We start from the raw sequence: 14,512 nt of genomic DNA on the forward strand, positions 1-14,512 counted from the left end.
CCACCATCTTCACCTTTCTTTCATCAGGAGTGTGCTTGTAATCAAAAATTCTTTCAATGGTGTTAAGCCAATCAATGAATTCATCTGGTCGCATTCTTCCTTCAAACTCAGGGAGGTCCTTCAAGTTTAAAGAATGGTGATCATGGTTATTACCATGCCTCCTATCACCATGAGAATGAACACTCTCCTCCCCGTCGGAACTCTCACCATCATCACGGCCTTGAGTTTCGATGCGAGCAAGGCGTTCACTAAGTTGTTCAATCAACCCCTTGATTTCCTCCATGTCGTTGGTATTGCCACGACCCTCCATCCGAAAACCTCCCCTACCACGTCTGTTAGCCATGGAAACCGTCTATCGATCCCACCAAACAGAATCCGGGCTTTGATACCAGATTAATGGGAAATTAAGTCAGACACAGATCTCTAACTCTACCACTTGACACCAGAAACAAGATGCTTAAAGAACTCACACGTATTTGCAGCCAAAGCCACGTTTTCTTATATCATATAACTCAATGATCTAAAGTCTTACAAGCAGCAACATAAATAGTGATGAAAACCTAGCCTAATCTGGAAAATAATAATAAAAGATATGAGACTTAAATGTTTGATACAAAACGTCTTTAAGGAAAAGAATCATAATGAAACTAGGATGATTATTTCCTAATGTAATCATGCAAATAAGCAGGAGGTTGTCCTTGAGTTGTCCTCTTGGGCCTTCCTTCCTCTAAGTTGGAGGATACACCCGTATCACCATCCATTGCCAGTTGATTTTAGATGTGAACCCTAGATTACTTTATTAGTTATCACACCAACTGCGTTTTTGAAATTCTGGAGATATTATGCAACTTTAACAGGATTTTTTGCTATCGAAGTAAAGTGCATGGTTTAATTGGCTGTGTTTGGGTTTAGTTGAAGTTTATTCATTAACCTTTAGGTGTTATGCACTGATTCTATTTCACTGGCCTTTATTGTTTCAATCTCTTTCATTTCACTTGTCAAAGTAACTTTATACTATAGGGAATCCAACATGACACAGTAGTATATTGTTTTTTGTTTGAGCTTTATTTACTGAAGCTTGTAGGCATGGATTGGGGTGTTGACTTATGCCACGATTTTCTCCTGGATATACAATAGTTTCTGGTTTAATTAAACATCATCTGTTAATGATCTGCAGACTGTACGTTTTAAAAATGAGCTGGAGCGTAACATTACTATCAAGCTCGGATACGCAAATGCAAAAATCTACAAATGTGAAGATGAGAAGTGCCCACGACCATCATGCTACAAGTAGGGGTGCATTTTAGGTAATTATCTTTGATTCCTTTTTTTTTTTTTTAAATTCAGGGCATATGGAAGAGGAAAAGAAGATGCTCCCCTATGTGATGTTGCTGGATTTGAGAACTGCAGGATGAAGTTGTTGCGACATGTATCATTTGTAGATTGCCCGGTAAGGTTTTTATATGCATGTTATATTTATTGCACTGGAATGTAGTTTATTCCTGGTCCCTCTAGGGAGAATTCTTGGATACCTTAGTGTTTGTCATACCCTCATTTTGTTAATATTTTAGACCATTAGATTAGTAATATATCGAATGGTTCAAAATATTTAATAAATTGGTAACTTGTTTAGCCCTTGGCCTTTCTAATTATGCTACTCATTTCCAATAAGCAAAAATGTTAACACAAACTACTAATTAAATTGAAAACAATAAAGATAGTGAAAACAATAAAGCCAATTAATATTTAATTATCAATTGACAATTGACAATTATGATTTTTCCTTTTTCAAAAAAAATTAAAAGAACCTTCTATCCTAAGTTCACCGAATTACTATTAGTTAAATAGTCTATATTACTAATTAATTTTATTATTAGTGAATTAATGTTTGATTAATGCTTGTTATTAATGGACAATTACACAATTGAAAATTATGTTTTTTCCTTATTAAAAACAAAACCTTCTAACCTAATTAAGTTTGCAAAATTAGTATTAGTTAAGTAGTCTTTATTACCAATTAATTATATCATTAGTAGTTTCCTTAACCAAATATAATTCTTTTTACATGCATTTTATGACAACCAAAACAATTAGTGTAAAAATAAATAATATTTGTTTTAAATGTAGTCAAATGAGAACCTACTTTTGGACTTATTTACTCAAATGAGAATCTACTTTACTCTAATAAGAACCTATTACAATGACCACTTTTAGGACTTAATTACTCAAATGAGAACCTACTTTAACGAAGACCTTATTTACTTTAATGAGGATTTTTTTTTCTAATTACCACATGTGTCTTCAAAGTGGTTACATGAGTCCTCAGAGTGGTAAATATTATATAAAATAGAACATGTATGAGAAATGTTAATGTCCATAGCTTTACCCGTCCTCATTTGTGTAATAAAGTTCTCCCTTGCGTAATGAAAGTAATATATTGTGTAATGTCCATCGTCGAATTAGTAATTACTCTTAATCGACGTAATTTACCACAAATTCCAACAATTGACCAAAAAATGAAAAGTTTTGTTCTAATTATAGTAATTACTTCACCTAAACTAATGTACTAATTTATGGACAATTTAACAAGTATGACAACAAATTTGTTGTTAGAGTGGTAAATCTTTATGTTTTTGTCATTAATGAAATGATTACTACAATGGCTACACATTTTACCCCAATCACAACAATTGATGTAAAAGCAGTAACTCTTGTCCTATTTATAGTAATTACTCAACCTAAACTACTGTACTAATTTATGGACAATTTAACAAGTGCAACAACAAATTTGTTGTCAAAGGGGTAAATCGTTATATTTTTATCATTAATGGAATAACCATAACTCGCAACTATTGGTGTAAAAGCGGTAACTTTTGTTCATATTGTAGTAATTACTTCAAAAACTATACCATTTACAAGATTACCAACCATTTTACAATTCCGACAACATTTGTGTTGTGAACATGGTAAAATTAAAATTAGACCAAAAGATATGTAAAAATTCAGTATTGTAAGGAGTTTTTCCACTTGATAATCAAGGTTCTATATTTGATAAAAGTTGTCCAAATATGATATTTACATCTGACTTGATACACCTTTACGCAAGCGCACATATCGTTGTCAAGATAGGGAAATATTATGCCCAAAGTTTATCGTACCACGGGGATTAGTGGCTAACCCAAAATCCTTGGGTAATCGGAATTCAATAACTAAGAGCCTAGTGATGATTATCTACAATGAGTCGAAATTCAATATTTTGAGAGATGATTTTAGATTAACAAAATGTAATGAAATGTAAAGCAATTAATAAAAATGCAAAGAAATTAATAAAAGTGTAACCAAATAAATGGGAATGTCGGCTGCTAGGGAGGTTCCTTTACCAAATTTCATGTGTTGGAAGCTAATCTAATGTAGATGCATATTTCCTATTTTGGCGGTAGTCGTATCCAAGGCGGTTCAAGGCTCAAGGACCTAAATTCCCTTTCATGGTATTCCTACTCCGGTTCAAGGGCCATAGGGACTCACTTGGCATGAATTAGAGCCGGTTAAAGAGTCACTAATTCACATCAAGAGGCGTAGAGATCGAGGAATTAGACTACTAAGCGACCTGCCCGTGCAATCACGCAACGGGTGTAAATCACCATGCTTATAACCCCTCGAATACGAAATTGAAGGTTTCTAGCTTAGGAATTAGAGAGAGTCAAGCCCCTAATTCCATCCTAGACATACTCAAAATACACACCCTAGAGTTGACTAGGCTCATAGACATGCATTTTAACCCAACAAAAATAGATATAAGCATCCATCATATGAAAATTACATCATTACATTAAATTAAACATCTTTTACACAAAATTTGGGTTAGGGACACAACCCTAAAACCCAACAAGAAAATTACTCACAACCCATAAATATGAACATCAAAGATACAAAATTCAAAGAGAAAAGATTATAGAAGTGTAGGAGAACACAAATGTAGCCACAATTAGCTAGGGAGCTAATATGACTTCCCTTGAATTACAACTCCCACAAATACCTAAAGCTTGAATCTTGTAGCTTTTGATGAATCCTTGAAACTTGTGTGAGAAATTCTATGAATATTCAAAAGAAAACTAAAACTATTATGAAAAATGGAGGAGGAGGAGAGAGAGGGCTTGGGCTGCCTCTGTTTTGGTTCGGCGCTGTTAGTGTTGTTCTCGGGTAAGAGTGAAGGGATGTATATATGGGTGTGTGGCTGCAGGGTGAATGAAGGTTGGAATGGGCTGCCACGTGGGAGCATCTAATTGGTGGCCAAAAGAAAATGAATTGCTGTGTTGAGCGCGTGAGAGAGAAGAGGAGCTGATGATCATTTGCAATTAATGGGCTGATGCTGCGCACATGAGGTTATCAGAGAAAGAGAGAAATGAGTTCCTTGGCTGGGTTCATCTCTTTCGTGAGAAAGGGTAAAGGGATAAATAATAAACTGCCACGTGGCAGCATGCTAGTAGCTAGAGGGAAAAAAATATAAAAATAAAACATAAGCTAATTGAAAAATGAAAAGGAATCACGTGGGTGGCTATGAGCATGATTAATCAATCAAATGATTTAATTAATAAATTAAACCAAATGATTAATTAACCCAATTTATATTTTCTTTTTAATCGTTGACCACATTAGACTGCTACACTGCGTCGATAATTTTTTTGTCTCTTCACCTAAAACTTCCGTTTACTCCAATTTCGTATCATTTTCTCTCAGTTTATGCAATTCCGCTTATTTCCTACACAATAAATAAAAATGAATTAATTACATAATAATTGACTTGAGGATTAACTTATTTATAGTGTTTTAGATACAATTACATGCATAGAAATGCGTGTAATCAACATCTTTGACCACTCAATTACAAGAACCACAACAACTGTTATCATAAGTCGTAATTGTAGTTCAACTATGTGTAATTTATTATTTTGACAATACTTGTTACATGATTTTTAATAATATTACATATCAAGAAATAGTGTGTTATTAATATGGTAAATTTTATTTTTAAAAATGACACATGTCGATATTTAATTGGGTAACCTGTTGACCAGTTCAGTAGGTTTCCACTATATTAATTTACTAAAAGTAAAAAAATAAAAAAAAAGTATGGCATACATCAAGGTACCCAAGACGACCCCGTCATCCTACTAGCATAAGAAGTGCTGGAACTTTGGACTTTATTTAAGAACATTTGTAATTTATCTTGTTTTCATTTCTTATCTCCTTAAAGATATCATCGATCATAGTGAATCCAAGTGCTGTAAAATTAGCTTTTTCTCATGGGTGTTTGCAGATAGGTTTTTATTCACTACTAGAGAAAACCCTATTAAGGACGAAATCAATTTGTCTCTAAAAGTTGAGAATTCGTCTCCAAAAAACGTTTGAGACGAAATCATTTTGTGGCTAAAGTCGTCTCCTAATGCTCGTCCCTAATTATAAAAGACAACGACTGATAAATTCCGTCTCCTAATGCATTTGGAGAAGAAAATAAAATTGTCCCCTATTCAACAAAATTCCATCCCCAATCTCATTCAAGTTGGCGGGAAAATTAACTATAGATGACGTCAATCAGATGAATAAGGGACGAAACTCATTTTGTCTCTTATTATTTTCAAATTTTAATTATTTTTAAATTATAATTATTTTCAAATTTAATGGCACCAATCAAACGAACATGGAATGATTAAAACCAAGCAAACAGTAAATTTGACACAAATTCAGATACAAATGAGTGAAGACAAACCCCAATTCCATTATTATCAGACAGCAAAAGTTCAAACATTAATAGGATTGTGACATAGTTTAAGATAACACCGTTTAAATCACAATACACCAGCAACTGAATACAATGGTTATTAGAAATGCATATCTAACTCGAGTACAGTATTGCATTTGCATATGCAAAACTTGAAGTGTCATAGTCATTTCTTCTTGGCAATGAAGAGGCTACACTCTGCTCTCCAGAGTTAATCCTAACCAGCTTTGCCTTCCATCCACCAACTATGTCATTGCAGTTCTCCTGAATGTATTTTGATTGCAAAGAATCATAAATTCATGAATACATAGAACTGTAATAATATAACAAATGCACAGAGAAAATGAGGAAGAAACTCACCTTAGAAAATTCTTCAATAAATGGATCCTTGTCTTTATCAGCAAGCCCAAATCATGTATATATACAAAAACAAAGAACTGTTGTTGCATCACGCAGACCTGATCAATATGATCCTTGGCAATTACGTCATCAAAACCAGCATCTGAGATTAATATAACCGTAAAGTATAATTTTCTGTCAAGAAAATTTGAATACTAGATACTGTAAAAGGTGGGCTAAGAAAAAATAATTAGGTGGTTACCTGACCATATGCTTTTACATCATGGAGGTCATATCTAGTTTGCTTTATGTACTCAGCAAACTCTGCAGAAGAAGTGGAACTAGCAGATCGAAGAAGTGGAACCGAGAGAGAGAGAAAGAGAGAGAGAGCTTTGCACCAACAGTTAGTCCATAACTAGCACATAGAGCTTGAGAGATAATCTAGAAAAGATGAAAAAAAAAATAGAAGAGTAAATAACACTGATTCTTCATGCCTAATTACATAACTGAAAGTGGAGGCATTTCAAAATGCGAAGTTTTACCTCCGTAAAAGCAAGTACAAGGATGACTGCAGCAAAGATAGCAAACCATGCTGGGACAATCGAATCCAAACAAATGGGAACTGTCTTGCACAACAAAATGCCTAGAATCAAATCACATGTCTTTAGGATACATGTCTACAATGCATAGTGAGTATACTTGGCATACCTCTCCCCATTTATTGATATTCAGTATTGCAGCTTGGTATCTAGACGTTGCTGAGACATCAAGAACGACTACCAATACAAAAAATTGAGTAACTATATCTTTATTTTTTTAAAATAAAAAATAAAAAATATAGGATGCACATAATGAAAGTAAAATACATTTTCTTTTAACCGTTTGTATCTCTTCTGATGCTATCTACCAATCAAGGATCAAGAATTGGTGGATACTTCACATTTTTGGAACGATATAAATGACAATTCACATATGCAAGAAGAGCCTGCAACATAAGCGGAACATAACTGTAACAATGATATAGTAAATGAAAGAACAGCATCAAAAAAACAAAATGAAAGAAGAAACTTTGATTTGAAAAGGTCAGAGAGACATTGAAGAAAAAATAAAACACAATGGTAAAAACTGTAACCTCATAAAACTCCAAAAAGCTTAGCATGATATTGAAGTCAATATCATTAGTCAAAACTTGCTGCAAAGGGTGAGAAGTCAACCATGTGATCAATTGCCCCTTTACCTCGGCCTGAACATACAAAAACAAAACCATATGGATTTATTACACAAGATGCAAGGTTAAAGAATAAAGAAACAGTACTACACCTAATAATATATGCCTTTAACATATACAAAGAATTTGCGCAATTTTTGAGTCTGAGATATATAACAAGACAAAGTGGCGAACCATTGTGAGATGGTCATCCAAATCTCTTAGTGCATCGATGAACTTCGGGTACCTGCCCTTTACAAAGTAGTACAAATCCTGAGAAACTCATTCCCAGCAACAACAGACACGTAACTATAATTTATAACAAGACAAAGTTAACAAACCTCTGCAACCAAACCGACTCATGGCAAATCAAAATTTTCTCCATCAATGCTGTGCACAGCCCAACCACGAGTTCAAATCAAGAGGGGTGAAGGAAGAAAACAGGCTCCAATGAGAGAGAGGATGAGACCACCCACGAGATCCAGAAGATTTCGATCAAAAACCCTAAACCCCAATTGAGGAACTCTGAGCGCGTATAGCCTGTATTATCCTTATTACCTTTAATAAAAGATCAAAATATATCTTTATTCTTTTATTTCTTTTATTTGTAAATTTACTTGTTTATCCTTTTTAATTAACGTGGTTTTCCTAGTATCTATATAAGGGGTATTTACGTCAAAAATTATGTTTTGGCTAAACAATATTAAGATAAAAGAATCGTACGTAATAAGCTATTAAGATTAGGAATAATCAAAATAAGAGAATCTGAATACAATAAACTCTCTCATCTATATGGATCTAGAATCCGAATTTTCAAAAAAGTTCTCTTAGGTTCTTAGTAGTTAGCAATGCAATCTCTACGCTTACTACAAGTCTATGACATCAACAAACAAACAATTAGCACTACCAAAACTAAAAAAAATTGAAATTCTGCAATAGAGAAAACCCTAATTCGAGATTTAAGTACTAAAGGAGGAGAAGAGAGACTCAGAGAGCTGAGATAGACGAGACAGATTGCATGATAGAGACGTTGCTGCTAGGAGTTACTGTTGTTCGAAAGTTCGTATGGGGAAGTCGCAGAGCAATGATCGTCAAATAGTTCGAAGGATTGAGATAAATGGAGTGATTTTTATGTGAGATAGAAACTACATCGTTTCAATCCCATTCAGTTGCTAAACACTATTTATTTTTGTCAAACCCCATCCAAATGAAAAGCTAAAAAAAATACTACCAACGAAATTAGGGACGAACTTTTTCACCCTATTTCTTTTCATCCAAAATTTGTATTTCAGTGCAACTAACTGCTTAAATTTTACAAATTATTTGCAAAATCTAAAATGCATAGGAGACTAAATTAAATTTCGTCCCCAATTAAATTTTGGGACAGATATTTTTTGTCTCTAATTGAAACTTATTTGTCTCTAAATAGCGTTGGATGGAGAGTTTTGAAACACAAAACTTTTAGGGACAAAATAATTTTTTTCGTCTCTAATCATGTGTTTGGGGGATGAAAAATTAGTCCGTCCCGAAAAGATTTGTCTCCAAATGGGTTTTCTCTAGTAGTGATTGTTGTATGTCAGCATCTTAATGTTTCTGATTCTAGGTTGGTGTCCAGATTATACGCTTCACAAAGTGACAAAACTTATTAGGTGGTAATGTCATGTTTGTTGTTTGGTTTGTTTAGAAGAATTTGGTTTGGGTAACCATCAAAACTTTGTGTGTTTGCTGCATACAACAGATCTATTTGTTTTTCAGTGGTTTTGTATCTTGTTTTAACTGTAGTTTTTTATACTTTATTTTTTAATAGGGCCACGATATTCTCATGGCTACTATGCTTAATGGGGCTGCAATTATGGACGAGGCATTGCTTCTGATTGCTGCAAATGAAAGCTGTCCCCAGCCTCAAACGTCTGAGCATCTTGCTGCTGTGGAAATTATGCGTCTTCAGCATACCATTATCCTTCAAAATAAGGTTGATCTTATTCAGGAGAATGTGGCCATCAACCAACATGAAGCAATCCGGAAGTTTATTGAGGTAAGCTCCTCCGAAGCACCATTTTATTTTTTATTTTTAAAATATTTCTGGTTTATGGTTTCAGCCTGCTGAGTTATAACATCAAACATTTTTTTCTCAGGGTACTGTAGCTGATGGTGCACCAGTTGTGCCAATTTCTGCTCAGTTGAAATATAATATTGCTGTGGTGTGCGAGTACATCGTGAAGAAGATCCCAATTCCAGAAAGGAACTTTATCTCTCCTCCAAATATGATTGTTGTTCGTTCTTTCGATGTTAACAAACCTGGATTTGAGGTTGATGAGATACGAGGCGGTGTAGCTGGTGGAAGTATTCTCAGGGTACGCTCTCTGTTTAAATTTACTGAAAATTATAGAGTGCAGACAATGTTTAAATATTTTCATTCCTTGTTTGGCGCTTGGTGTTTGTGAGCGTGTTTTTCAGTTTTAAAACAGTGTTTTTGCTTAATTTTGGTGGAGTTATGGGTGGTGGGAAAGTGTATGAGTGCTATGTTCTTAATTTTGACACTAACAGTTTGTTAGAATATAGAGCGCAGACTGTGTTTAAATATTTCCCATTCCAGCTTTGGCACATGTTAGTAATTGTTTTTCTGTTTTTAAAACCCTGTTCTTGCTTGATATGCTTGTCTACTTTGTTGGTGGAGTTATGGGTAGTGGGAATGTGCGTGAGTGTTCTATGCTTGTCTACATTCTTGATTTTGACATCGCAGTTCGTTAGTTCCATGCATATATTGACAATTTGATCTCGGCAGGGTGTTTTGAAAGTGAATCAGTTTATTGAGGTTCGTCCTGGTATTGTTGTGAAAGATGAGAGTGGAAACATCAAGTGCACGCCTATATATTCGAGAATAGTCTCGCTGTATGCTGAGCAGAACGAGTTGCAATTCGCGGTTCCAGGTGGTCTCATAGGGGTTGGAACAACCATGGATCCCACCTTGACACTTGCGGATAGATTATTGGGGCAAGTTCTTGGTGAAGTAGGCTCACTTCCTGAAGTATTTGTTGAGCTTGAGGTAAGGGCAGTAGGTGCAAAACTCTTTATGTGGCTTTTTTTGTACTGAAACTTGTTGAGATGCTATTTGTCAAGTAATTGGTTAATTGACTTGGGTGTTTCTCTGCATCTATATTCCGGAAGTGAATATTCCTTGACTTTCAAGGATGTGGTAATGTCAATATATTCTTTTCTTTTTTGCCTTATGGGTTTAGTAAGAATCTGTACTTTGAATGTTTAAGTAATTCTGTTGTGTTTTCTCTCCTGAAATAGACAGATATTGTTGATCAGAAATGCCCGTGAATACAGCTTAGGAATGCTTCAGTTCATGTTGTGCAGAAAACTTTAGTTCTGAAAAGTCTGACATCTATAATTTTCCAGGTAAACTTTTTCCTGTTGAGAAGGCTTCTGGGGGTCCGGACAAAGGGTTCTGAAAAGCAGGGGAAGGTCTCCAAGCTTGCCAAGGCTGTGATACTTATGTTAAATATTGGTTCTATGTCGACTGGTGCTAGGGTAATAGCTGTGAGAAATGATTTAGCGAAGCTTCAGTTGACTTCTCCTGTGTGCACAAGCGAAGGAGAGAAAATTGCGCTCAGTATGCGAGTTGAGAAGCACTGGCGCCTGATCGGTTGGGGCCAGATCCAAGCTGGAACCACACTTGAAGTCCCACCCTGCCCTATTTGAGTTGACACCACAGACTAGTAAGACTGAAAGCAAGAAAATTTAAAGACAGCTGAAAAGTTAAGATGTGGGAAGGCAGACAATTTTTGGGTACCATTTTTGTCAGATGGAGGAGAAAACATTGTTTCAATCACTATTATTTTTGTGGTGCTTCTTTTGTGTTTGATATGTTAATACTTTCTGCTACGTTCGTATTTAGTGTGCGAGCTTTGAACCCGTCATTCCAATATGTGGATCTGCTACAGTTTTATGTTATAAACTTGTACTCCTCGAATGTATCGGGTTCCCATGAAATTTGCTCAAATCCTCTAGATATAATGTCTGATTTCCAGCATTTCAAGGATGATTATTGGCTAGCCATCTCATGCGTATTGAAATCCCCTGGTTATTATCAGGATCTATATCCTGAAGCACAGGCACGAGACGGATCATAACAAGGTGGTGTGTTTTGCCTTGTTCTGTTCTCGTCTTGATTTTAGGATCTACACCCAATTGCCTATTCGACCTTATGTAGGTTTAACTTTTTACCATCTCAACCTTTTACATCTCCGCCCCGCATTCAACCTATAACACTGCAACTCTTATTTCCCGAGATAATCAGCCACTGCCGCAAGAGACGTGATAAATTATACAGCTCCTAAGATTCACAGTATGAACAGCTTGGTTGGTATCGTTTTTAATTTCACTCTGACTGCGTTGCTAATCCTTTCCATGACAACCCATACACATTTACGTCTAATCTCAGAACTCGGCCGGAGAGTCTATTAGACTATTACACTTCCCATTGCTACGTATAACACTAATTCAGGTGCCCTGGTGCAGCATATACTGTATATGTACCCTACTAGGAGTTCAGTTCGATTTACGTAGTTCTTCAAATATCCAGAGGCTAGGTTCTTCCTGGATGTATACTTTATGATCCAGTTACTAGGAGTTCGTTAACGGATGCGCGCAGAGGGTAGGCATTGATGATCTCCATTTTGATTTTAGTGGATGTGCCACCACGAGATCCTAGTGGTTTTTGACCTTTGGAGCTGAGACATCCAGAGTGATGCCGTTTCTTGCTAAAGGTGTTTGTCCCCCTATATGCTATATATGGCTTGAGAGAAATTCTTAGGTGGGGGTTTCCCCACCACGTGGCTTTAGGACCATCCAAATAAGAAGAAAGAAAATTTTTCCTCTTTTCCAACATTGCCCCTACTCCCTAAATATACAATACCCAAAAGACCCCCCTGCTGAGCAGTGATTGGTCTGCCGCACCACATGGCAGTGCGGGTGCCCCACGCAAGTCTTTCTCATGGCTTGAACCCATATTCAGACAATCAGACTAACTGAGGTGCCATGTTCAGACTAACTGAGGTGGATGAATGTGATAATTATTATTATTATCTGTTTTGATTTCTTGCAGTTGCATGCTACTGTCTAGTGTCCAGCTACCCAGCAATTCCACTCTCTCTCTCTCTCTCTCTCTCTCTCTCTCACTCTTTGCCACAAAATCTTCATGCTGTCTCACCCTACTAAATTGGTTGGCAGGCTATAGTTCAGCTGACTGCTAATTTTTAGAAGTCGACACCTATTATTTTTCAAGGTCGACCTAACAAAAACTTAACACTTATCTCCAACGAAAGGAGAAATAATGTGCGAGGCATGCTAGCGATTTCGGTACACTAGGTTTCAACCTCCATTCCCAAGTAATTAGCCGTTGTCCCGGTTCATTCCCATTAGCCGTTGTCCGGTCCTTTCCCTGTTCCACACTAGGCCATAGATTTAAAATCAATATTTACACGGACCTATTTAAACATTTTTATATGAATGATTTATCAACTATGAACATTGGCAAAATTAAAGTGAAATACCAAATTTCCATCGATATATCTTATTATCTCCCTATATCTATGTGAGCCAATTTGGCCACAAGGACCACGCACGATTGCTCAACTTGTCTAGTTTAACTTTGATCTGCAATTTAAATGAATAAGCAGCAACTTGTCCTCTTGGAGCCCTATAAATTGGTTACTTGCACACTGCAATATTCATCATCAAGTCATCAGTTAACTTGCAGTCTAATAAGTCTAGCTAGCAAGAGTAATATTTTAGATACTTGCATTCTCCATCAATGGCTCCCTCCAAAAGGACAATGTTGTTTGTGTGCCTCTTGGTTGCTGCAGTGGCAGCAGTTGTTCCGATAGCTCAAGGAGGCCTCTTCGGGAATCTTGTTGATCTCATCCGCATCCAAGGCAGAATCTTTTGCAGTGCCAATGGCGGTGCCACTGTTGGTACCAACGGCACCATTCTTACCCCAGCATTTGCAAGTAAGTTGATTAATAGACCACTATTGATTATTAATCAATTGATTAGCTAGCCTGATGATTATGATGAGTGAACGTATCAAGACCAAGCGTAGATTTTAACTAGTTGTGGGACAATTTATTAGGGTTCCTATTAATGTTGCTTAGTTATGTTCGAATGAAAGAAAGAACAAAGGAGTTGGTAAAGGGTAGCGGTTACAGAATTCCCCAAGGTTTTGAATTTTTAAATTTTCAATCAACAAGTTCAAATCCCCATGATAATTAGAGGAAATCTTGGTTAACTTTCATCATGTCATAAAAATTTGGAATAAACCAATGAGAAAAAGGAGTAAATTATGAACAAAAGAAATCAAAACCAAAGGGAAAAATCATGTTGAGATTAAATTTTTTTTTTTTAATATGTTGTTCAAATTTTTTTTTTTTTGCATGCTTAATTTGTTCTAAAAATCGTGATGCAAATAGATGCTACCGTCCTACTACGTTGCGGAGCAGGAAATGGTCCTGTGCTTGGAACTGTGGAAACCAACTCCGACGGAATGTTTTCATTCTTGTTAGACAGTTCCTACTTTAAAACAGCTCAAATATCGTCCGAATGCCGTGTTGTGGTTACAACACCACTTGGCAGTTGCAACGCCACCCTCGCTTCAGCCGGAAGTCTCACATCCATCTTGACACCACTCGGAAACACCACTGTTGGCCTCTTGCCCATCGTCAATTTCGGTACATTCGGGATGTTCAATTACACCAATGTAACAATTAATTAAGGCTAATCAGTTAATGATATGGCCTATCTACGTATTACTTTTATGGGAATAATCAATTAAGGTTATACACTACATTCTTCGGAATTGGGATGTGTATAATTTCTTTGAACTATTTGTCTTCCAAGTATAATTAAAGTAATATTTGGAATGCAGATTTTACAACAAGTAATTAATAAAGGCCACGTTGCTTTTCTCCTTAACTGTTTTTGTTTGCAGACTCTTTAATATATGGATGGTGTAATTGAGAGTCTAGCTGACGAGGTTAAGCACTCTTTTAATTTCCCTCCCTCTTGTGAGTTTGGATAAGAAGGGTTATACTGGAGGCATTTCTTGCCCCAACTTTGGTTTAGTAATTAGTTGTATCAAGTTATGACTCAAATCAAAGAAGAACAAAAAAATCGCAATAGTT

At 35.9% G+C, this 14,512-nt stretch overlaps 2 protein-coding genes across 2 annotated transcripts in view; both read left to right on the forward strand.

The window, feature by feature from the left end:
• LOC112197013 (eukaryotic translation initiation factor 2 subunit gamma) overlaps positions 1 to 11,260 on the forward strand; it is a 36,937-nt gene extending 25,677 nt beyond the window's left edge. Inside the window, exons 4-9 of the mRNA XM_024337533.2 lie at positions 1,178 to 1,290; positions 1,348 to 1,450; positions 9,133 to 9,360; positions 9,461 to 9,679; positions 10,111 to 10,371; positions 10,731 to 11,260. Coding sequence (XP_024193301.1) covers positions 1,178 to 1,290; positions 1,348 to 1,450; positions 9,133 to 9,360; positions 9,461 to 9,679; positions 10,111 to 10,371; positions 10,731 to 11,033 — 1,227 coding nt within the window. The 3' untranslated portion in view covers positions 11,034 to 11,260. The remainder of the gene's footprint in view (positions 1 to 1,177; positions 1,291 to 1,347; positions 1,451 to 9,132; positions 9,361 to 9,460; positions 9,680 to 10,110; positions 10,372 to 10,730) is intronic.
• A 1,822-nt stretch (positions 11,261 to 13,082) lies between these two features.
• On the forward strand, positions 13,083 to 14,292 carry LOC112200695 (phylloplanin). Its single transcript, XM_024341702.2, has 2 exons — positions 13,083 to 13,342; positions 13,802 to 14,292. The coding sequence occupies exons 1-2, from the start codon at positions 13,147 to 13,149 to the stop codon at positions 14,101 to 14,103; spliced, it is 498 nt and encodes a 165-aa protein (XP_024197470.1). The 5' UTR covers positions 13,083 to 13,146; the 3' UTR covers positions 14,104 to 14,292.
• The last annotated feature ends 220 nt before the right edge of the window (positions 14,293 to 14,512 follow it).

Source organism: Rosa chinensis, chromosome 4 (genome assembly GCF_002994745.2).
Source record: "Rosa chinensis cultivar Old Blush chromosome 4, RchiOBHm-V2, whole genome shotgun sequence".
In the NCBI taxonomy this organism is placed as follows: domain Eukaryota; kingdom Viridiplantae; phylum Streptophyta; class Magnoliopsida; order Rosales; family Rosaceae; genus Rosa; species Rosa chinensis.